Here is a 24,269-nt window from a genome sequence, read left to right on the forward strand (position 1 = left end):
TCTCTGACCTGGATAGTGCCAGAGGAATTTCTGGAAAGCCCTGTCCAGTCCTCGCAGTAGGGCAATAAGCACTTTTACCCGTCTGACCTTGTTGCGTTGATTGTTGTTTGTAGGGTAACTTTCTTGGAGGTCTTTTTCGTCACTTTGTTAGACGTGGTCTTCCACCGTCACCTGCGGGCACACAGACCAGTCCCAGCAGCGCTGCAAGGAGGACACCGACTAAGGCTCTGGCTTTCACCGAAGCACCTGAACAGAAGTTCTTTAAGCTGGCGGACACTTTTGTGAAGCAAGTTTTAAAATAAACATTACATGCGCGATCGCACCGTAAAAAGATCTGATTTATAGTCTGAAGCGAATCTCAAGCTGTGAGTAATATGGAGTTACTCCCTATTTGGTATCTGAATGAGAGTAATTTACAACAGAAGGCATCTTTGCGCAGCAAACTTATTACTAAGGTGGGATTGATTCAGACAGGTTACCAAAGAAGTTTACATTTCGATGACATGAGTGCATAAGAATACACAACCAAAATCCTCAACGAGGCAACCAATTGGAAACAAATGTCTTCGTGGAATAGGAATACGACACTCTTCAGATAGGATACGTTAAAAAGGGAAAAAAAGAAAAGATAAATATTTCACTCGTTAAAAAAAGTTGTGGTTTTTCACCGTGGGGATGTAAAGAAAAGGTGATATAACATCAATTAGTATATACTAAAACAGTGGATAGCGTTGAAGGCGCGCTCTGATTGGGTAATCAAACTCCGAATATCCTTTGCTATTTTCCTCCGTGCAACTCGGGAAAAAATGGCGTCCCGGTTTGCATCCGTGACAAGCGAAGAAATCACTCAAATTAACAACAGTGGTGTATATTATCTCACCGTTTTAGTATATACTAAAACAACTATTCACCTCAGTGTCGGTGGTTGGCGGTGGATATTTACCGAGCCGCGAAGCGGCGAGGTAAATATCCACCACTAACCACCTCCACTTTGGTGAATAGTTGTTAATTATCGCATGAAGTGGGTGTCGGTGGCAAAGACATCGTGAAATGAACCGATAAAAGTTTATTGCTGAAATATTCTTTATTCTCTGTTTGAACGTCACAGGAAAACAAACTTTCAGCATGCAAGGACACTTTAAACAGACTTTGGCAGGGGAAGTCTATAACTGGTTATTAATCTTTATGAAAAGGTCAGACGCTTGTCCCTTTTCGAAAGTGATGATGCCTTATCATTGCCGGAAACTTTGGCGGTATTTCAGGGCTTCAAACAGAAAATAAAAAGACTGAATACATAGAAAATAATGAAAAAAAAAAGAAGTAATAAAGCGGGGAAAAAGAACACGTAAAATAGCAACAGAGAAATTTCCGGAAGTATCTGCATAAATACAACATCCTTGCTTACTGAATTGACGTGTTTTACAATTGCAATTACTGCTATTTTAATTGAGTGTAATGCGACTTTGGCTGAAAAAGGAATATTTAGTTGTCTTAATTTTCTTATTCTAACTTTACAAATGCTAAGTTGGGTCATAAAAGGAATAGTTTCTGAATGGATGAAGTGTGCGATACGTAAACGAGCTGTACTGACGCACAATGAACCAAGCATGAGTTATGATATCCGAACGTCACGCTCGTAAACTGTCTTCCTTCACCATGAGTATGAAGAGATTAGCACATCATTTGATTTAGATCCAGCTTTGTTTAAAGGCCCATTTTCATCCGAGATCCTTTGCAGTCGTTTTTTTTCTTTTTTTGGAATCGCGCTATTGTTAAATGGCGAACTCTGATAGTCATTCACAAACACTATTAAAAAGAAAAACAAAGATTTGGTGTAGAACACAGTAAACAAATTTGCAGCTAAATGTTAGAGACTGAAAAATCATAAATCAAGTCTGTGTATAAAACTTGTACAAAGCTTTCTTGATGTTGAAGAAAATTGTTCGGTTTCAACACTAAATAAAATATAAACAAATAACCAATATTGGCCAAAACTGATTTACTTTACGCATTTCAATTATAGAATAATGACTTGTACAAATGAGATCGCTTGCATACATATCTCAGGATCTCAAGTAAAAATCAGTCAAATAATTATTCTCACCTCGTAAAAATCTCCCCGGAGTCTCTAGTTCCATCGTAGGAACAATGCAATAACATTTCTGAAAAAGCACTGTCTGTAGTGTTACCGAAACCCATTGTTGTTTTCCTTGCCCTCCATAAATCATACACAGACTCTCGAAGTCGAATAACCTTTGCCGAGCCGGGCAGACCCGGCTTTCCTCTAGACCGCTTCTTCGGCGGCATCAACTTTTCAAATGACGTTTTTCACCGTCATACATGTAAGAATTAAAAACTATTTACTGATATGGATGCTACGATAGTTTGTTGTTCGCACATGATTCAAGATGGAAATTTGAAAGCCCTAATTAGTAAGATGGAAGAAGATATCAAAGCGATTCCGCAATTTCGAGGAAAATAGCGTATTTTTCATATATGAAAAATGATCTGGGCGCGCAAGGCATCCCGGTTGAAAATGGGCCTTTAAGTGAACAAAGGTTTATGAATGGTGCTCTTTTGGGGCTTCTAACTCTCCTTCTAATTGCGAAATTAAAGATGCTTTTATTGCAGCTTCAGGGAGTCTGAGCAAGTGCCGCTGAAAATGTCTTTTCATTGCTAAAGCCAGGCGAACGAAAACCAGTTTGGGGAACTAAGCAAGGTGTGAAAACAAAAGCGTGTTTCTCGGCACAGAGGTAATGTCATCTCCAGTTGTATTTGAACTGAAAGCACTTTTTATTGACTACAAATTGAAGTTTGCCCGACGCAACGAGTTCACAAACACTTACCATGGTAAAATAATAGCTTTCTTGACGGTTTTTGTTTAACAATGCATAAGCAATTAAAGCTTGAAAAGCAAATCCAATTTTTCTGTTTGCGTCTTTTGAGGTACCAGCTTCCTATTTCATGGGTTATAATATTTCTAGAAAATTCTAATTCAAAGTTGACTTTATTTTGTTTTCAATTTTTATGTTCGATCGACGAAGGCTTGGTAAAGGTTCTAGTCTCTTCTCTCGCCTTTTAACATATGCAGAAAAGAAAAAAAAAGGCGTGGAATCTATTTTGTTAATGTTCAAAAAGTGTTCATGTCAAGTGCTTTCTAAGACAGAAGTAAGGTGTCACTGAATTGCACAAGATAATCCCGTGAGATATTGAAGATTTTATTTATGTAAGCAACTAAGCTCTTGTAGTTTTTAAACTTTGCAGATTCACATAAAACACCATCAATTGCTTTTTTCAAAACATTAAGAAATGATCAAAAAGAAGGAATAACTTTAAAAATGGATCACATGAAAAATTTTTTTATTCTTTCCCTCACTTCTGTTTAGCTCTTGAGATATTCTTAAAGAGTTGGCAGGTCGTGAACGCACTAAGATGCCAGGATCATTAAACTATCTGCTTTCTTTTGTTCCTGTTGAAAAAGTCGATTGGAATTAACATAACTACAATTGAGCTGATTGGTGGAAAAGAAGCATTCGACATTAAATGAAATATAAAATCATAAACGGGAATAAAGCATATTAAAAATTGATTCTGTATCTCTCGATGGCTTAATGTTTCAAAATCTTATTTAGACCAGCACGTTTTCAGTAAAATTTCACAGAGTTAAGAAAGCATACTTATATATAGCCATCTAAAAATTTTTCTCTGTGGATAAATAACAAACCAGCACAGTTGATATCATCTGCTAAGAAACCGAGAGTAGGTCGCCAGAAAAGTAAGTAATTCAAGGAGCAGTAATGCACATTTAAATATAAGTATTCCCTTTTATGTGTCGGGTGTCTAACAGGATTCAACCGTCAAAACCCACTTAGTTTGTCTGTTTAATTCACAAGAGATATTGCCAGGTTAAGTGTAATCTCGATGTACTCTTCAAATCTTAGTTCAATTTTGGTTCAGTTAAACCTCAAATGTTTATTATCGCTCTTCACTTCGTTATGTATCCTCTACTTAATCTCTATCTTCGTTCGCCTAATGTGTTAAAGGGAAACTACGATGAATGGGGCTACAATAACCCAAGATTGAAATTATATTTTGGATGTAAAATGAAGAAATAATCTCATTTTGTTGTCCTGTCGTTAATTTTGATTCGAAATTATCCCATCTTTTTTTGAACAATCTGTATGCAACCTAAGTGAGAATTCTACTTGAGCTAACTTTGTCAGGTGAAATCTCTTGATGAGGCCAGGAATCTTCAATTACAGTTACTTTTTCTAGTGATTTGGTACACTGATGAATTGTCAAAACATACAATAAGCCGAGAAAACTTAACAAAAGAATCTCATCAGAAGACGGTTTCTCCATCAAGCCAAACTGTCGTTGAATAGGCGAAAATTTTTTTTATGTATAATCGATTTGACTATCGAAACGATAGTAAAGAGAATTCCTACAATGGTAATTTATTTATTTATTTTCAATTCTACCTCAGATAAGTTAATAGCCGAGAGAGAGTTTTTACTTCAACACTTTCGCCTCAGAACTTAACTGCAAGTTTTTGAGAAAACGCTCGATAGCGGATCTTGGCTTTTTTTATAATCATAAAAGCGAAAAAAAAAACCCTTTATTTCTTAGTTTTTGAAACATTTAAAATTTCACCTGAATAATTTAACAATTCATTCACGTTCTCATTTTTTTCCTCATTTAATGGTTTCATAAATTAATAGGTCACATCCTTAGGCAGACTACTCACTGCCCATATCGCTATACAGTTATCCCTTTTTAGTCTTTGACGACGTTGGTACCAAACGCTTATATTATTGGCCCTAGCAAGAACTAAATTCCCTCTCCATTTTATCTCAGAGCCCCGCTTAGATTAGGAGGGAAAAAACATTGTCATCATGCAATTAAATATTCAATTTAGGAAATGTCAAATATGAAGACAAGGAAACTTGATCTAGCTGAATATTTGATAATTGTTAAGGGTTTTGCCGGCTTTTTTCAGGCAGTGCAGTTTTTCCATATGCTACTTGATGTGTTTTGAAAATGTTAGTAAATTATCATTATTACTGAGAACTGCAAACGCTGCTCTAAAAAGTTATTTTTATTCAAAATTGCGGAAATGGCAATAAAATTTTCAGTGTTTTCACTTGACTAAGACCATTTCCAAACCACTAATTACGGAAGGGTGCTTTGCATGTATCTTGTTCGTGTTCAGAAAACATTTTTGTTATTTTAAGGAATTTTTAACGCAAAGTGAAAAAGACAGAGAGATAGAGAGAAAATAGATTGGATTTAACCCTCTTGGTATTTGTTCTCGATGTACAGCGAGATATTTTTGTAACTCCGTTCGTAGTTCAATTCATTCCTCCTTAACCATGACTGTCCATTTATCAGTACAAATAGTTTTTCGTTAGCTTGGAGGAATAGCCAGTAACTACCTTATAATTGGTCCGTTAAAGTCTCTAAGGATTACCTCTTGAAACGTCATTTAAACAAACTGTTAACGCAAATTATTCTTCAAGTTTTAACTTCCTTACTCTGATGAGGTGTTGATATTGCCGATCATTAATTTTAAAACCTGGGAAAAGAATCCATTTACATCAGAATTTGAATCTGAATTTCAGTCGAGTGGCAAAACTAGTTTCGCTTGACCAGAATGCAGACCGTGTAAGATTAAAATTATGCAGGTATTAGTTTGCTGCAGATCTCGCTGATTCCTTGATCTCGTAGAATAAAAATCCTTCAAAGTGGACGCCGCAAAATTTTACCATCTTTCTTTCATTCAAAATACCTGCGGAGTAAGCGGGGGATATGGGTCAGCTTTCTATTTCATTTTGTTGTTGAATTAATGCATTTAACGAGTTAGTATTATCTTCCAAAGTTTTAATAATTCAGTGAAATGTTTCAACTATATCCAGAGGATGTCTGAACAACAAATTAAAAAATGAAAACTCTTGATTAAATTCCTTTCTAATGTACAGTTGCTTGAGCAAAAAAAATAGCCAACGTTATTTCACTGGAAACTTTTGGAACTGCTGGAAAATTGTTCTCGCAATGACACTCAATGAGCCAAAACTCTCGCAAAATTTTCCTGCCACAAGGCAGTTTAATGATTGATATTCTAACGCAAACTGAATTCATTCTTAAGAAGGTTAAATTAAATTTTATGCCATAAACTTAAAGATTTTATGAACCATGGAACATGTTTAAAAGTCTTAGTGGGAATTGTTTCAGATGCAACAATTCTCAGCAGACCTCATAGACGGAAATAAAATATTCAATCTGTTCTTTCAGGACTTTCAACAGTGACGTAAGCTTTTCAAGTCCACTTTACACTTAAGTCTTTTTTTGGCATAAAATTGCATTTACAGGTAAATAAATATTTAAAGTGTCACCTCCATTTCATGTCACCGATTCATCCTTGCAACATTAAGTCAATTTCTGACATGGTCACCTTCAAAAACTGTCCAATGATGAACTTTCTTGCGAAATTTTTGCGTTCAATAATTTTGTTAAATCTCCGCTGTCTAGTTTTATAAACCATTTTCTATGGTATTTCACCCGTGCTAAATTTTAAAATTACAAATTAATAAAATACTAAGCCAATAGAAACTTCAAAAAATTGAAGAGAGCACTCATTCCAAAAAAAGCCTTTAACGTTAACTTACCTAAACTACGAATATTACTAAAAGATTGCCAGATATAGTATCTGAAATAAAACGTCAGGTGAAAGGTAACACAAGAAAAAATGTAAAATTTTTTTAGAGTCGGTAAAGCTTAGTTTGTCATGTTTATATAAGTTATTGACTGAAATTTCAAAATGTGATGTATGTCTATTGGTAGTAGGCGAGGTTAAAGCTTCTGAAATAAGAAATGCCAATAGCATAGAGCTGTAAAAGTGCTTTATTGCAGGCCCCATTAGCGAAGAGTAACAAAGAGATGATTTCATTTTATTTCTTTCTCGGATATGCCAGGGGAATGCTTCTCGCATTTCTTTTACTTTTTCAATACAAGCAGCTGTGTTTGTTTTAAAAGGTATATTCCATTGCTTGAACAAAAAAGCTGTAATTATTATTCTCATGAGCAGGAAGAGAATAAAGATTAAAGGTTGTGTGTTTATTTTGCCGACGCCTTCAAGGCATTCAAGCAACTTTAAAATTTTGTCGACAACCACAGTTTGTATTCCACGTATGGCTGTGGGGTGACCTCATAAACGAAACAAAGTTTTTTTAGGTAAGAATTATTTGTCAAATCGTCCACGGTTTTTTTCTTTCTCTTTTTTTTTTTTTTGAAAAAAAGGAAGAAACCGTCAACAACTGACAAAACTAATTCCCCTTGGTCTAGGTAGCGGCCAAGTTAAGGTTTTGAGCGATTGTCTTAGCCTAGGTGAACTTTTACATCCAATTACATACTGCTATATATTTTTTGAATTTAAGTAACTGTACGTAGAGTAACAGGGTAGAAGAAAGTCTAGCTATTGCTAATTTACATCTTCATCTCTACGGGAATAGGTGTTACTAACCCTAGATATTAAGCTTAACTGAACTTTAAAAGAAAAGGCTGAGGGAAAACCAGCTAGCTTACTTTCTGACAGCACGCAACTCTGTGTGCAGCGCTACTTACTTTTTTTTTTATTAATTTTCTTTCTTTTTATGGCCGCTATTGCTATCATTGTCCTTTGGCATGTAATTTGACGTTTGAATTCATTCTTTTGGAGTCAATAATTTACTTATTTGAATGTGCTGCAAACTGCCACACAATATTCCGAATGTACCAAGCACATTGTTTAGTTCTAGAGGACAACCTAGTAGATTCTTAAGAGGATATGTTCGTTAAGAGATGTCTAGATAAATAAATAACTAGCCATTTTACTTTGCCTTCACCAAAGGAAAGGAAGTAGACACTGGCTATTTGTAGCACTCGAAGGGTGACGTATCAGGTACTTGCCAGGGAGATTTCGAATGTAGATTGTGAGAAACTTTGGACTGAGATGATCTAGTTATAGTAACTATTAAATTCCTTGAATGGTGAAACATGTTTTATCATCATACCATGAAAAGAGGAAATAAAAAATTCCTTTTATCAAGGGTCTGAAATCCTCCATTTGAAATTTTCGTTATTTGAACCAATCCAGCCTCGAAAACCGCAAATAATGCTGGCGAGCATTTGCGTTTTCTTTGCGATCTATTGATCACAACATTAGCATGTAAGGAACATTCAAATTGCATCGTACTAAGGAGAGCATTCAAGCCTCTAAATTGTTACTTTAAGGAGCTTTAATGGAAGCTTAAAAGGTTAAATATTCATTTCGCGCCCAGTTCTCCCGAGGGCCTACTAGAATGATATTTTCTAAGTGTTTTTTTCAAAGAGATTTTCAATACCACGTCGAAATGACCAAAGTTTTCTAGCGCTTTCCAAGCTCTCGTCCAAAGTCAAGCGTTTCCTGACGAGTATTGACAGAAAAATGGGCGGTAAAGCTCGCTTTGATATGATTAAACTGCAATGCCATTACACTCCCATTAAGCTTCTTTCGATAATGCAATTTTCCATCGAAATATACATAAAAATTCTAGAAACAGAAAGCCGTGTTCAATGAGGTTTTCTAAATAGGCTATATTAACAATGATCGAGTATTTTCATCTGTGCACCAAATAGCAAATCGCTGTAATGTTTTCATCTAAAAAACAATTGCTGTTATCCTTTGAATCCGACTGATGAGTCTTTCATTTAAAGAAAATATATTACAGAATTTTAGCAAGATGCATTTCGATTGTAATTTTTTTCCCCAGCGTTTGTCATAAAAAGGTGTTGCAATTATTCTTAGCGGGAGTTAAAGGCACTGGTGGCTCTCAACACAGCTTGTGAATTTTGACGGGATTTCTTTGGTAGGATATTTTCCTCTTTGATGCTTTTAAATCATTATGATTTTAAATGTTTAAGGAGTAAATTACAATCCCTTCCACGAGAGCGCTTTTTGAAATTCTGCCCAAGACAAGCAGTAACGTTAATCTTCTTCCAAATCTCCGCATGCCGCGGCTAAGATTGAGAAGGATATGTTTGATTTCCTTATCTAAAAAGATTAAGGAAAGGTTACAATTTGAATTTTTTATTTTTTGACGCGGCAGCAATATTTTTAATGTAGGTGTAGGAAGACTATAAACATTTGATTCCACCATCAAGAAAAATCGCAGATGCTCATGTAAAATTTATCTTGAAAAGTCATCGAATGTTAAATGACATACAAACGCTTTAAGTATCAATTTCGAGATATTTGGCAATACAGATAGACGTTTCCAATTTTCCTTCGTTTCAAATTTCCGTGACTTTCATTCATTTTAAGAAAGCGTTTGGTCATCTTGACATCGTTTTAACTCATAGCTGAAAATAGATCTCTCCTGGTGTTGGTTTTTGAAGAATGGGAACTATGATCTTGATGAACACTGTGGCAGTATTGAAATTTCATCTTTTATGACCATATGCAGTCTGGTTGGTCAATCCCAGGCTGTGTGGCAGAAAGTCTGATTGGTCAGTCTTAGGCTATATGGCAGACATTCTGATTGGTCAGTCTTAGGCTGTATGGCAGACATTCTGATTGGTCAATCTTAGGCTATATGGCAGACATTCTGATTGGTCAGTCTTAGGCTAAATGTATTTTAAGTGGTACATCATTCACATCCTTGTTGATGGACTTTACACTTTAGCCTTTTTTATAGGAAAAGGAATTTCTACAATTTTGTTTTTCAAAAATATGTTAAGTGACTCGCTGTTTATTAATGGCGCCAGACTTTCTTTTCATTGTGACGTTAAAATATCATCCATTTCGGAGTGCACAAATAAAGGATTTGCCTTCGTCGGTTCCTGTTCTCAAACCAGGAAAATTTGGACGATTTCAGTTTTTTTTTTTTTTTTTTTTGCAAAAGACTGTTTGGAGATTTAACAAGATTTAAAACACACGTTAAGGGCCCTCATTCTACCATTTACATCCCGTGTTTCAACAGAGTATCGTTGCCCTCGTAGTCTTGGTTTGCTTAGGTCCTTAATAAACTGGCAACATCAAAATCAGGAATCAGGCTTTAAATTTCAAATATATTCATTCCAATATATATTTGTACATATCCTGCCTTATTTCATACCATTTTTTCTAGAAGAATATAACATTTGCTATTAGCTGTTCAGCTGCCAAATGTTATTTTGAACCCTTGTCAGGTCATCCAGATTCGCACACCTTATTATATTGTCGGAAGGATAAAAATGATCACTTCCGTACCACTACTTCGTGGTTTTACTGAAGGAAGCCCAATCATCAAGCTATTAAAAGATATTTTCCTTTCTCAAGGATTTACTTTGAGATTTCAACTGGCAAATGGGCTATAATTGCTCCTCCACAACAAGAATGTTGCTTACTAAAACTTCCATTAGCTTCCATTAGTGTTTACTACACAGTTGAAGAGTGTTTTTACACGCGCTGATTGGTTAGTTTGGAATCGTTTACATACTAAAGGTCACCTCTACTTCCCTGAATAATCGTTAATTATCACTCCGGCGCTTCGGGTTTGTTCGTTTATTTTTGGGCACTAATTGCATGCGTGAGTCCAAGTTGAAAAGAAAGTGAAAATACTCTTCTTGTGGGATGACATATTTTCAGTATATACCCCGCGTTAGATGAGAAATTTCACGTGCAGATGAAATTTCACGTGAGTGAAGTGTGAAAAAGGAATGGTGATTGTGCCTTGAGTTAAACATTTCGAGCGCCATACAAAACCGAGAAGTGCGTCTATTTTTAAAGGAAATAGTTTGCAAAAGGCATTTTAAAACATTGTTTAAATTGAATGTTTAACATAAATAACTTCATATCATGTGTGTACCAAGTTACAATGTGATGGGTTAGAATCCAAGAAAGCATCGTTTCTTGTGGTTAAATGAAAGCTTCAACCACCATATTACATCAATTGGCGCAGATTCGGAGTCAGTTGTCTTTTCGGCTGTAGCTCAACCTGTCACATTTCGAAGACAAGAAAGTCATTTACATACAATCTAACGATAACAAAAAAAAAAAAAAAATAGAAGGTTTTCGTTAAGTTTAAGTTTTGCTAATCAATTTCTTTGCATATCAATGCCTTTGCATACCAATGTTTACTCATAAACATCGTTTGACATTTCATTTGTTTGTTTCTTGGGAGAAGAAATTAGCCCGCAATCCTTTCATTTTCATCAAAATAAACCAACATAAACTTAGGATAACTCGGATAATTATATATCAATACATAACTATTTCTTCTCTCTATTTTTCTCATTTTTAGACTAACTGTGCTTTACACATACAAATAAGTTGAAATAACGTTATAGCTCAAGTCAATTCTACTTTGCCATTGACTCGTTGCTATAATTCTACCTAAACTGCGATTATATTTCTTCGAGGGAGCCCATCATGTAAAAGCTCTGTGGTTTCTCGTGAGCTTCCTATTTAAGTCCCCTTTATTTCTCTGCACTTAAAACTTGACAATTAGTTTTAGGGCAAAAACAAAAAATTACTAAAACATAGGACGCCATAACAATAGAAACTTAGCATAACTCAGATAATTATATATCAATACATAACTATTTCTTCTCTCTATTTTTCTCATTTTTAGACTAACTGTGCTTTACACATACAAATAAGTTGAAATAACGTTATGGCTGAAGTCAATTCTACTTTGCCATTGATTCGTTGCTATAATTCTACCTAAACTGCGATTATATTTCTTCGAGGGAGCCCATCATGTAAAAGCCCTGTGGTTTCCCATGGGCTTCTATTTCAGTCCCCTTATTTTCTCTACACTTAGAACTTGATGATTGAATTTATGGGAAAAACGTAAAATAACGAAAAAACATTGGACGAGAGAGACATTCAGGAAATGATTTCAGGTTGGCTAAGTGACGAAGTAGCAAAATATTCACTACGAGCTTCAATTTGCCCATCAATGCCGGCGGCTTTTTGGCTAACACTTTTATTAGCTTTTCTTATTTGACGTGAAGGAAAATTAGTCTCCTGTCGTTTAACCTCTGCAAAACATCACCTTGTGAGATCTATCCAACTTATTGACTTTACTTTGCTCGTCAACTGAAAAGATTGTTGTCTGTTAATGCACTGTGCTTTTCTTACAAGGAAAATCATTATTTTTCGGCATTTGCAAGGCAGGAACGACATCTACGGATCTATAACATTGTTCTGATTCGGCCGCTTTGAAGGGTAAGGGTTTTGCCTTAGATTCTTACTAGAAATGTGATATTATTGTGACTGGCAAAGTTTCCATCGAAAGGTGGAAGTTGCACCGTTACTCACGATAACCCATAAAGATTCCGCCGTTAATTCCTTTTGTCAATAGATCTTATGTTATACATGGTGCCTTGGCTGATGTCTACAGACTGACTGACTAACTAAATCGATTAAACATGTTCAATTTGAAGTCACGCACTTGAATCGTGACTTAGTTCAAACTAATTTAAGTTTGTGCGTCAATTTATAAAACCCAGGTGAAAAAGTTTGGAACTCTATAGCAAAAAGCTACGAAATATTTGCTTAGAAGTCGTAAACCCCTTTATAATGTAAACTTTGTGAGAAGGAATATAGATCTAAAGCCACAACTGAGAACGAGAGGGCATGTCAATCAATCATCTTTCATTTACCCACCTAGCGTCAAGTGAGCTAGAAAGCTCTTTCAAAATACGTACGTGCTAACATAAGATAGCCTTAAACATGCAGAATTAAAAGTATATTATCTAAGGACAACTTGGTTTCTCATAAAAAAAGCTAACATGTACAACTGCAAATGTCACTATATAAGGATTAACATGACTAAAAATTACTGTAAGAAAGAATGGAAAAGTTAAAAGCTGATTCTAATATTCAAGATAAAAAACATGGAATAAAAATGATTTATTTTTAATCGGGTATGCTTTAATTAGTCATGTTTTAGTTTGAAAAACAACACTTTTTGGTCAGCTATGGTAATTTCATGGTAACAATAATAATATGTTTCAGAAATGTGCTTGAAGGAAAATACTAGCATTTTTTGGAATTTTAGCGTACGTGCTATTTCAATTACCGCTTCAGGGGGTTTATTATATACCTGATAGACTCAGTAAACAGAAATAAACACTTGAGAGAGCCACTAAGTTATGCTCTTTAACCTTTCCATCCTACACTTTAAATAGAAACGTACGCGAAACGATTCTTGTCGTTTTTCCTCTTTTAGAATTGAAGGACAGATACGCTAAGGTGGCAAGAAACGTTACGTATCGCCACAGCTGAGCATTCGAATATGACAGAAGAACTACTCAGTCCAGGCACTTATTACGCCCTAGCCTTTGTTTACATCGTGTTGGCCATTGCTGCAACCTTCTTCAATTCCGTGGTCCTCTTGACGTTTATCATGGACCGTTCCCTCGTTTTGCCAGCCAACGTTCTCATCATGAGCATAGCCACCTCTGATTGGCTGATGGGAGTTATGATAAATCCCCTGGGAGCAGCCGCAAATGCGTCAGAGTCTGCGTGGTTCACTGACAGTACCTGCACATTTTATGCTTTCGTGTCCACTTTCTTAGGCCTTGGAACCATGTTGCATCATGCCGCGTATGCACTGGATCGATATTTCGTACTCTCTCGGCCACTGGAATCACAACACAGCATGGGTCGCATGGTAACAGTGGTTCTGTCAATATGGGGTTTTGCCCTAATGTGGAGTCTTTTTCCTTTGTTTGGCTGGTCTGCGTACGTCCCTGAGGCCGGAAGAATAGCTTGCTCCTTACGATGGCAATCGGCGCAACAAGGCGATACGTTTTTCGTCATCTGCCTTTTTGCCTTTTTCTACATCATTCCACTTTCAGTTATCGTGATCTCCTACACCCTCATGTTCGTCAACGTTCGCTACATGACGAAAAACGCACGAAAAATCTGGGGAAATAACGCAGCTGCTACCTTGGAAACCATCAAAGCAGCGTGGAAAATGGCCAAGATTGGCTTGCTGATGTTCATTGGATTCTTCGTCGCATGGACTCCGTACGCAGCTGTTTCTTTTTACGCAGCCTTCCTTTCGACCGACTTTTCGCTCATCACTGCTGCTTTCCCAGCCATGTTTGCCAAGACATCTAACATCTATAACCCAATAATTTATTTTTTCGCATACAAAACATTTCGCGAAAGCCTGTTAAAACTATGGCGGCGATACAGGAACAGGAATACCGTGATGCCCCTCATTCAGTCAAGTAATGTAGCCTTTGTCGTAAGCTCCGCCACTAGGACAAGACACCACCGTGATTCCACCACGATTGAGGAGATCACTTTGTAAAAACCTGAAAAGAATACGACGATAAATCGTAGTTTCATGACGCTCTCCATGACAATGTAGTGTCATGTTAACCATTTCAATGAGTCAAAGACTTCATCCTTCACAAAGAAAAAAAGTATTGCTGCCGAGTAAACGACAGTCTCTTGTAAGATTCTGTCAAACCCTTTCAATGAGTCAAAGACTTCATCCTTCACAAAGAAAAAAAGTATTGCTGCCGAGTACACGACAGTCTCTTGTAAGATTCTGTCAAAACACATCACCTGTTTCTATTTATCAGTGCAAACCAAACTGAAAATTGGAACGGAGTTTCTCTCAGGCACAGCTTCCAAAAATGGTTTGACAATTTTTGGAAGTATCTTGTTAAGGTGATTATAGCGATGGATGTGTTCTGACTGGTCAATCACCGTAATATATCTTTCTTTATTACCCACCGCAAGGTGATTGTAGTACTGAAGCCTTTTCTTTCAAAAACAACAGCAAACAAACAAGCAAAGGAAAAATGGCCACCAAACGATTTCTTGATCTTCCTCAAAATAAAGCATCATTAAGTAATGACGCAAGATGCAGTTGGTGCGTTACTCATCCCGGAAACTACACGAATCCATTAGTTCCTCTTTGATGGTGGTAAATGTTGTGTTTGGGATTATTCGACAATATCTACTTTGCCTTTGTTGAATAAGTTCGTGGTCGTTGCTAGCGAGCAGACACAATAATATCAGGGAGATAACTAATTGAAAAATAACACAGATTAAAACTGTAGGATCATATTTCGCCTCAGAATTAATTTTTATCTTAGTCCCATGCTCGTGACAAGACAAAAAACATCCTTCTACCTTGCTAGAGACTTTTTGATATCGCAAGTCGTGGATTAATATGATCAGCCTAGTACACAACGGTTTGCGAATGAATTGCTTTGACACAGGGTCTACGTAGCAAGTTCTCGAGGAGAAGGCGGGGTGGTTTACTAAGGGCCAAAGGGTGATCCAAGATCCCCGACACCCCCTCCTCCTCCGTCTTAAAAGACAAAAATGTATGGAAAAACAGCAAACAGAATTGTTAAAAAAATGGCAACATTTTAGTGCTATTTTCATTTAGCGAAATTGATATACCGAAGTACTTAAATTAACTGTCGCTGTAATGAAATTTCTCTTGTCAGCAATACTGAGTTGCACCGTTAAATACAAGAAAAATCTAACGATTGTTGCTTAATTTAGATATTGCCCGATGCAACTTTGGAAAAGGGATTTCGTTTCTGCTTTTTTTTTTTTTTCATTTGTACATGTTATGCTAATGTACAACTAACCTAACTGAGACAACTGTCTTCTATTTTTCCCCAAAGGACAACAATAACTTAGACGACAGCGGCAACAACAACTACAACAACAACAACAAAAAAATAAAATAAAATAGTCAAAAGAGATAAGACAATCATATAACTTGTATTTGTTACTCCGTTAATCAATGCTCTCTACCTCATCGCATACTATTTCACACCTTTATTAAAGATTTAACAACATGTGCTTTCGCAAGATAATTTCAACGTAAAATAGACAAATCCTCAAACGGACGTGAAAAGTCCACCCTGTCATGATCCCGTTGGTGTATTCAGCAAAAATCAGGCACCTTCTTCGCTTATCATTTCGTCGTTGATGATCTTAAGGAAATATAGTTTTCTCAAATTTGTTCCTCGCCTAAGGCATCTTTCGATATTTTATTAATTCGTTTACTTAGTTATGTATGCATTTATGTTTGCACCCCGCAAAAAGATTGATATCTCTTTCTGACTTCATCGTTACTGAAAACCTATTGGCACACCTAAATGCTTTCCTCACAAAACTATCGGACCAGATTAATACCAGTTTTGTTTTAAAATTTGCATAAAATATTCAACATCGGTTCCGCCAGAGCTTTAGAAAGACAGCCACTAATCTAAGGCAAACTGAAAGTTCTCCCAAAGAGAACAATAAACAGTAAAAGTCACAAGAAAGGAGAATTCGTTTCTTAATACCAAGCAGTACAACGGTTAGAAGAACACACTGCCACGGTCTTTGCAAAATCCCAGACTGCTCTGATTATAAACCATAGCGCTAAGGCCCAAATAAATGTTAATCTGCAGGTCTCCCTCAACAACTTCAAAACTGCCGAGTCTTTCTTGGTGGGGATCGGCTTCTCTAGCCTCGGTAATGGCTTTAATGAGAGCTTTGCTGAACGGGTCATGCTGCGAACGATCTGGGGGCGAGTCCTGGAGCATGCTTTGCACGTGACTCGTCAAAGTGAAGTACGGCATGTCGGACCATGGGTTCCACATCTGGAAGAAGCTGGGTTCCACACTAGAAAAGAAAATTCGCATACCCGACTGTTTGTTGCGAGGGCTGTTTTCCGCATAACCAGTGATCCTATGAAGGGAAGAAGATTTGCGAGTGAATACCCGGCAATGCTTTGATTGCCTCACAAAGTTGGACCTTATCTCCCCAATTAAGAACTACCGATTAACAATATCAGTTCTCGAACTTTACCGGCCTTTCAATTCCCTGTGTAAAGTTTCTGCGTTTCTCTGCTAGGGAGTACGCACAATAATCCCAGAAAGACAAGAAAAGCGCCAATAAATTGTGGCAAAAAAGGTGCAGTGTATGACATAAAATTCTTAAACGCGGGCGCAGTGCCGAGGAACAATGGACCGTGCTGAAAACTTCCAGATTGGAACCCATGTCACGTTTAGAGAAACAGAATCAAACCAGCCAGTTAAGGTAAGACGTTATCGATGTTATGTGGTTTATTTAACAATTTCAGTTAAAACCGGTCCTGGAAATATTACTTAGCAAGAATATTTTTGTCTTAATAGGGCTAAATAGCAACCATATTTACAACTCGCGAAAATCACTTTCTATTCATACAAGTTTAAAATTATACCACTATCAAACATCTTTAGTGGTTAATTAATTAATATTTAGTATATGCAAATTTTCGTTTAGCCAACCTTCGCTTTGCGAATATTTACGGTAACAAATCGGGCGTTAGTGTTACAAGCAAGTTCTAGAAAGCTCGAGTTAGGTTATCAATACATATTTCACGAAAACTATCCAACTCCTTCGCGCTGATTGGAGCTGCTTGTCCTTCATGCAATAAGACATAGCCTATGCCTACAGTCCGTAAAAAACGTTGGCAATTTCCTTTTCAGCGCCACTTCGAATGAGCCCGGTAAAGCGAGCTAGCCAGACAAACGGAACATATTTTCTCCCTATTTATATGGGAAAAGACAGCAAAATGGTCGAGAGGGAGAACAGGCGACCTGACTGGGTTGTTCCTATTGGGATTGCCAAGCCCATGTCCGAGATTTTGGTCATCCAGACAGCCCGTCTAATCGTATGAACCCATCGAAGCAACTCAGATACCAAACCAGCCCGATTGGCCTGAAGAGGAAGCTTAACTGAATCTATTGCGCTTGCGCTATGTAGATTACCTCTATATTATCACGGTATCTTAAAATATAGAGGAAAGAAATTAAACTCTGACAAAACCAAGCTTTAACCAGTCTTCTATATAGCATTTGTAGCATGTGAGAGCAATTCCACGGTTCCACCAAATGATCTACTTATAATAACCAATACTATTCACTATTATCGGAGTCGAGGTGTCCTAAAATCCAAACTTTCCGCGATCACGATTAAAACCAAGGATGCCGTAGTTGTGAAATATCGGTGAAATCCCACAATACACTTCAATCATGATAGGTTCATTATGCACAATCTCAAGAGAGTCTTGTGCCACACCCTCCTGAAGAGTATTGTGCGAATCGGTGATGGCCTGGATAAGAGACTCCTGGAACGGGTCCAGCCGCATATGCTGGGGGAGATCACCCATGACATCATTCCCTTTGTGCCAGCAGAAAGTGACAAAGGGTATCTCGTGTGACCATGGATTCCAGTTCTGGAGAAAGCTGGGTATTGTGTTTTTGCCAAAGTAGACGCGTAAACCAGTTTGGAAGTGACGTGGACTGAAAATATACGGGGGGATATTGACACTAAGCTTGAGCGTTAAATTCTCATTTTGACCGTCAGCTTTTCGGGAGGAGAGAGGGCTTGAACACACACATTAGTTCGCTATTTTCTTTGTAAAAAGAAGCGCTGTAACAGGTCGTAATAACTCAACTTGCGATCACCCAAACCCTTGCTACAAGCGACACATCGTACCTTGCTCTAATTTGAATCAAAAGATACCTCATCAGATCTCTATTCAACAATTATTGTGAAAAATTGTACTGTCAGTAGCTCGAACTTTCCTATTTCTGAAAGAGATTCCTCTTTCCCTTCCAGTAAATTTTACCATATGTGACAAGTCAACAAGAGTTCTACTGTAGTTCAAAACATTAAATCCACTCTAAAACTGTCAATAGTTTTTTTGCCTTCTTTGTGCCCGCTCATGTTCCATTGGCTGAGGGTAAACCAGACTAAAATGACCTGTGTTTTACCAGCTTTACTCCTCAACCCCTTCATTTACAATATAATTCAGTTTATAAACACGTGAATAGACATTGAGTAAACACCCTTTCCCCTTACTGCCTTTAGCCAATGGCTCTGACTTCCCCTACCTCGATCCTCTTGAAGTCTTTTAGAAAGGTTTCAGTTCTCAGGAGTCAACTGCACTAAGAGAAGCTCAACCCTAGCAGTGGCCCATTGCTTATTTGGCATCCCTCTCCCCCTCAGGAGAATAAATGGATACCAACAATGTACTACAGAAACCAGGATAAGTCTGCAACCTATTCCAGTCAAGTGTCATTTGCATACCTGTACCTTCTTTTATAAGCACAATTATTTTCAAGAGGGTGATGCCCAAACAAAAGTATCAACTGTAGGATATTTTTATAATTAAAAACAAAATTGTCATGATAAAAACTTTACGACATACATGGAAGACAGTGTAAAGAGTTCAGAACTACATCTTGAGAGCAAAAGGATTGAACAATATTCATGAAACAGAAATTCATATGAATGGTCAAGTAGAATTGCAGTTTGCACAGTTACATGATCTTTGTATGTAAACAAATGAGTTGTACTCACATCATCATTGTGGTCTTTGGATACACAAATCTGCCAATCTGAATCTTGTCACATCTTATCAGTGGAATCTTCCTTATCTCGTCAACTTTCAGTCCAATGAAATTGTACTTGACAAGGCAAAGGCTTTTCTTTGTGATCAAGACAATTCTTTCTTTCTCATGGTCCCAATGATCTATTCTATAAATAAAGACACCAACATTTGAAGATGTAGTCTGATCGTCCGGGTGAGTGTAGTCCTGAGAAGGACTGTTGTCGGTGGTAGTGACTAACGTTTCGACAACCTGTGCGGAAGTCATCATCAGAGTCAAGTGAATGATTGTTGTCAGTAAAATTGTTGTCAGTACTACACCTTCACATGTTACCCCTGGGTTCAAACCATTTACTGCAAAGACACCAACATTATCACACCTTGCAAAACCACTAAATTTTATTACACCAACTTGAAATTGGTTTAGCTTCCCTTCACTTTGTGATATTCATTTCAAAAGTCCAGGGCCCAGTTGTTCGAAGGCCGATTAGTGCTAACCCAAGGTTAAATTTCAATCCAGGTTTCTATATTTCTCCATTCAAGAATCTTTTTAGGATGATTTCCTCTACTCTTTTTAGAGCATCAAGTCATCAAATTGTAAACAGAAAGAATTATACTGAATTTTCATGTAAAGCTTTCAGAACTAAAGTTAACTATCCCACTAACCCTTGGTTATCCTAATCTAGCTTTGAACAACCCGGCCCAGGGCACCAAATAAGAAGGGAACTTAAATCATCACCCAATCTCATTATTTACCAGTTCTTACCACCTGCTTAAATAACTCATTTCTTTTAACTATGGCCACTCAACCCAGGGTTTTCAAATGAAAATCTAATATGTGTATGATCTGAACTGAGTAGGCAGTGGAATTGAATGACACTTGCATAGCGAGAGTGTTGTTTTTCAAAGCAACATGCCCTTTTAGGGCATGCTCCACTGAAAAAAATTGGAAATGAGAAACTATCCAAGATGTGATTTCCAGCATTATAATTCTGATGTTAATATAAGATTCAGTTAAGGTTACTTCCTACCTTCAGAGGCCGAAAAAATCATTTTTTTTTTTTGGACTAGATTGAAGTTTGACATTTTAACTAATGTTTAAAAAAAAAAGTTTAAATCTCTGAGTGTTCGACTTATTTAGAAAAACGTATTTTCAAATAAAAGTTAATAAATCAGGAAGGTGTTATAATCTTGTAAATGGGCGAACCCCGCAGGGGAATATTTACGGCAATTTCATGTTGCTTGCATATTTTGTTTACATTGCGCACTTGACAAAATCCACACAAGTTATGTGCTCATGGAAGTTATGGAAGTTATGTGCTCATGGAAAGTCTTTTCTTTTCCTTGGGTAAAGAAAAAGAAAAAAAACAGGCCCAAAGAAGAGAGAAATGGCAGCATAAGTCCTTGCTGAAAGCGACAAAGGCTCTTGGTTTGGCCAGGAGCCTTCGACAAGCTCGGCATCTGCTGAAGATCAGCATCCGCTGAAGATCAGCAGCATTTGATTATACTTGGAGCAAGCAGCTTAACAATTAAAGTCAACACCACAGAAGGTTGTAAACAAGATTCTTCATCCGAATCTGACGAAACCGATGGAGAAAAAGAATAATGCGACAGATTTACCCTTTCTGCTACTGGTTTTTCCTTTGCCAACTTTGTCCATTACTAAATGATTAACAGAGCAAGATAAAAAACGTGAATGCTACGCGATACTTTTCCCGGGAAAATCTTGATCCATTGTCATTGACACTAGGAAGTCTTGTCTTCTTATTGGTGTATGGTTTCAGGAGGCAAGATAATCTCCTGGTGTGGCGCTAGTTGTTTACAAACCTTTAGGAGCTAAAATCTCCCATTTGATTTTGAGAGGAGTACATCCACTTTGAGCAAATTTATAGGGTATGGAGATTTGACCGATTTTTGTGAAATTTCGCCAAAACATTCCAAGGATAATGACAAACAAAACTGTCTGGGAATTTTGATATTTGAAATATTTTTCGCGTGGTGTCCCTTTACGCAACACACTCCACATATTTTTCGCTAAGTACTCTAACTTTAGATGCAAATATCTAGACAACCAATCAGAATATCGGAAAAGCCTGACACACTTTTGTTGACTGATGCCTTGTGAATACACTGTGCAGCCATTTTTCTCGCGCCACGGGATCTGATACCCGATAAATTCAACAGAAGGACCCTGGGTCGTTTCATGCCTTACCAGCTCCTGACACTTCCTAAATGAAAAAATCAACTAAATTATATTTTTATCGTAAACTGCATTTATTAAGCTTTGTTTTGATGTATAGTTTGTTAGGATTTTCTTCAAACTAGCGCGTGTATGAATTTTTTCCCGCAGCACACCCGCAAAGGTAGGAAATAACCTTCAAAAAAAAACTTTTTTATCTGTTCTTGAACACAAGGTACATAATGGTCTGACAGCTTGAGAATTTCTGCCCCCTATGAGCTCAGGATGAAAACCCCGACACCAAATGAGCTTCCTTACAAACAATGTAATAATGTACATGCAGTCTGACTAATCAGCAGCCCTCAAGCTAAGATAACTTTGAGCCAAATGCTATTCCCTCACTTAAAGAATTCAATGGTCAATAACCCTCAACTGGACTGAGATAACACATAAAATCGCCAGGGTTTTTAACAAGAATCAGAGTGGGAAGCACAGAATCAGGGGTAAGTGGAAATTGAATAAACTGTTATAAAGATACAACTTCTGCACATGTAGGAGGAGGTCTATAGGGGTATGCACTCCCAGGAAAATTTAAAATTTGGTATCTTGGAATGGAATTCCTACATGAACTTTCATGAGCGTGAGCAGGAGTATGTTTTTCTGAAAGTACACAGAGAGCAATTATAGCTTTTTGTTTACTGCTAACTAATTTGTTGAAAAAAAACAAAAAAAAAAAACAGCCAAAAGAAGAGAAAAAATACACAAACAACATTATACTTGTAGAGCTAGAAAATGGCTAGTAATGTAAAATGCACCTAAAATAATTCATCACCTTTTCTAAAGCAAAAATGTATTGACTGCAACTATGCAACAGTCATAATTTACCACAAATAAGCAATAAGTAATGTCAAGATTTACAATCATATAATAAGCCTGAAAAAAAAATAGCAATGACTTACTCGCTTAGCAGCCATGTACTTAAGAGTTCTCCATCATCTGTATCCAAAAAAGTCTTGCATTCCTCCACGGCATTAGTGAAAGCCCCTTCCTTGAGTTCCATAAACAGAAAAACAGAAAATTCAATATTGATGCAAGTAGACTATAAGTCAAAGCAGAGAAACTACATCTCTTCCTGGCAAAAACATAATTTAAGAATACTGTTGAGATGTAGATGCAAGCAGTATGCCGGACATGTGCCACACATGAACCCACACTGTAGGCATGGCCTAGTTTGCTGCAGAGGTAGAGCCTCCGAGCCTGAAATGCAAAGGTCTAAAGTCCACATCTCATGGGGAATCAAAATTGTTATTTGTACCATGCCTGCAACTCTCTCAAAAAGATCCTTCAAAAGAAGGAGAGGCACCATCATCACAAACAAAACAGAATTAATTTGTTCTTAATCCCCAGCTTGCCACTAGATGTAAAAATAACTTTCATAATTTACGATACATTGCCATGTTTTATTACAAAGATGAGATGAAAGACTTTCCATTGAGAAAAAAGTTCAATTAGGTATAAAATTTAATCACAAGCAAGTTACGGTGATTGATGTTTTTGTGTACTATTTCAGTAGCCTTGATGCACATGTACAACCTTGTGTTGGTAAATTTTTTAACCACTATGATAACGAGTGGTGTCATCTTCTTAAAGCAAACCTTGTTTGTTTACAGTTAACAGTTTTTATTTCAGATTTAATCTTCCTAAATGTCATTGAATAAGAATAGCATCTATTGTGTTATGCTTCATTCTTCAAAGCCTCCCGACACATGTAAATGATGTGGACGGGTATTCTGAAGTTGCTCCTAGATGGTGAAACCATGATGTATATCAGTGTTATAAATAAATAATGACATAAGTGCAAGCAAACCGTACGATCGAAACATTTTCAGCTGCTGAGAAATTAACTAGGTACAAGAGTGACTAAGGGCTCAAGTTCAAACATATCTTGATGCTTGTAAAGTGTGCGAGCTAAAGAAGTCAGATCTTAATAAAAATTAAAATACGACAATAATTATGTCTTCAAAACAAGCACTTATTACGCTGAGCACTAGCTACTTTGGCGACAAATCTGCTGAATAGGAAAGCAGTACAGAAACTGAAAACTCCTAAAAATCAGATGAACGTAGGATGAACTCCACAAGGTGGTTGTACCAGAATTTGCTTACAACAACGGCCTGGATTTAAATCGTGTAACCAAAAGCGGAAAACTGTATGTGACCAGCCGTGAGAACACACCTTTAATTTGCCTGCGTGCAAACTTCTCTCCAAAGCTAAGAAAATAATATTTGAGACTTACTATTGAACAAACATAATATTGTACATACCCTGAGTGAAAAATACTTCTTGGCCTGTTCTTTTCTCATTTTATCGCCCAGTTCTAGCACCTCTTCATCTGTTAGCACGCCGCTTCGAAGGCTGGGTTGCGACTGAAATGGCGAATGCTTCACTTCGACATCTGGTACATTCACCTCTTCATCAATTTGTACATTTGACATCTCGGATGCAGAACTGCTTCTTTTATCGACTTCTGGTCCTTGAGTAGCCATATCTACCCCAAAACTGGAATTATTTGAGATTTTATGTCTGCAGTGTGTCTTGCAAAGGAAAAATCAACGTTAATAATTACAATTAAGATCCAGGCTCTCTCTAACTTTGAGGGTGATGTATTCTGGGAACACTAC

At 37.0% G+C, this 24,269-nt stretch overlaps 3 protein-coding genes across 8 annotated transcripts in view; 2 read left to right on the top strand and 1 right to left on the bottom strand.

Annotated features, from left to right (window-relative positions):
• The window catches only part of LOC111346489 (nucleoporin NUP188), a 57,108-nt gene extending 44,185 nt beyond the window's left edge, over window positions 1-12,923 (top strand). For 2 of the 3 annotated variants that reach the window (XM_022953781.2, XM_022953789.2), the window contains exon 56: window positions 114-8,083. In XM_022953781.2, the coding sequence (XP_022809516.1) occupies window positions 114-302 (189 nt within the window). In that variant the 3' untranslated portion in view covers window positions 303-8,083. Of the gene's footprint in view, window positions 1-113; window positions 8,084-12,142 lie in introns of those variants that run through there. The other variant, XR_015991218.1, reaches the window with a different exon arrangement.
• On the top strand, window positions 2,617-15,752 carry LOC111346248 (melanopsin-B-like). 3 transcript variants are annotated; one of them, XM_022953548.2, is made up of 2 exons: window positions 2,617-2,753; window positions 13,233-15,752. In XM_022953548.2, exon 2 carries the CDS (start codon window positions 13,299-13,301, stop codon window positions 14,322-14,324), a length of 1,026 nt encoding a protein of 341 aa, XP_022809283.1. In that variant the 5' UTR covers window positions 2,617-2,753; window positions 13,233-13,298; the 3' UTR covers window positions 14,325-15,752. The 3 variants fall into 3 exon arrangements, with proteins under 3 accessions (XP_022809283.1, XP_088587952.1, XP_088587951.1); XM_088731826.1 differs by lacking the exon at window positions 2,617-2,753 and adding an exon at window positions 8,727-8,882; XM_088731825.1 differs by lacking the exon at window positions 2,617-2,753 and adding an exon at window positions 11,421-12,226.
• A 53-nt stretch (window positions 15,753-15,805) lies between these two features.
• LOC111346266 (tumor protein p63-regulated gene 1-like protein) lies at window positions 15,806-24,225 on the bottom strand. 2 transcript variants are annotated; one of them, XM_022953563.2, is made up of 4 exons: window positions 23,913-24,223; window positions 22,548-22,636; window positions 19,382-19,558; window positions 15,806-16,720 (listed from the first exon to the last, which is right to left on the bottom strand). In XM_022953563.2, the coding sequence occupies exons 1-4, from the start codon at window positions 24,132-24,134 to the stop codon at window positions 16,348-16,350; spliced, it is 861 nt and encodes a 286-aa protein (XP_022809298.1). In that variant the 5' UTR covers window positions 24,135-24,223; the 3' UTR covers window positions 15,806-16,347. The 2 variants fall into 2 exon arrangements, with proteins under 2 accessions (XP_022809298.1, XP_022809305.1); XM_022953570.2 differs by lacking the exon at window positions 15,806-16,720 and adding an exon at window positions 17,080-18,318 and having other exon boundaries at window positions 23,913-24,225.
• Window positions 24,226-24,269: the final 44 nt, after the last annotated feature.

The sequence above is a fragment of the Stylophora pistillata genome, chromosome 8 (assembly GCF_964205215.1).
Source record: "Stylophora pistillata chromosome 8, jaStyPist1.2, whole genome shotgun sequence".
Classification (NCBI taxonomy): Eukaryota; Metazoa; Cnidaria; class Anthozoa; order Scleractinia; family Pocilloporidae; genus Stylophora; species Stylophora pistillata.

Excerpts from the sequence above, each read along its gene's own strand:
- LOC111346248 (XM_022953548.2), top strand. The coding sequence starts at position 13,299 with ATGACAGAAGAACTACTCAGTCCAGGCACTTATTACGCCCTAGCCTTT.
- LOC111346266 (XM_022953563.2), bottom strand. The coding sequence starts at position 24,134 with ATGGCTACTCAAGGACCAGAAGTCGATAAAAGAAGCAGTTCTGCATCC. Across the intron at positions 19,559-22,547 it reads AGTACATGGCTGCTAAGCGA|AATAGATCATTGGGACCATG; the intron begins GTAAGTCATTGC and ends CTTTATTTATAG. Across the intron at positions 16,721-19,381 it reads CCAAAGACCACAATGATGAT|GATCACTGGTTATGCGGAAA; the intron begins GTGAGTACAACT and ends TTCCCTTCATAG.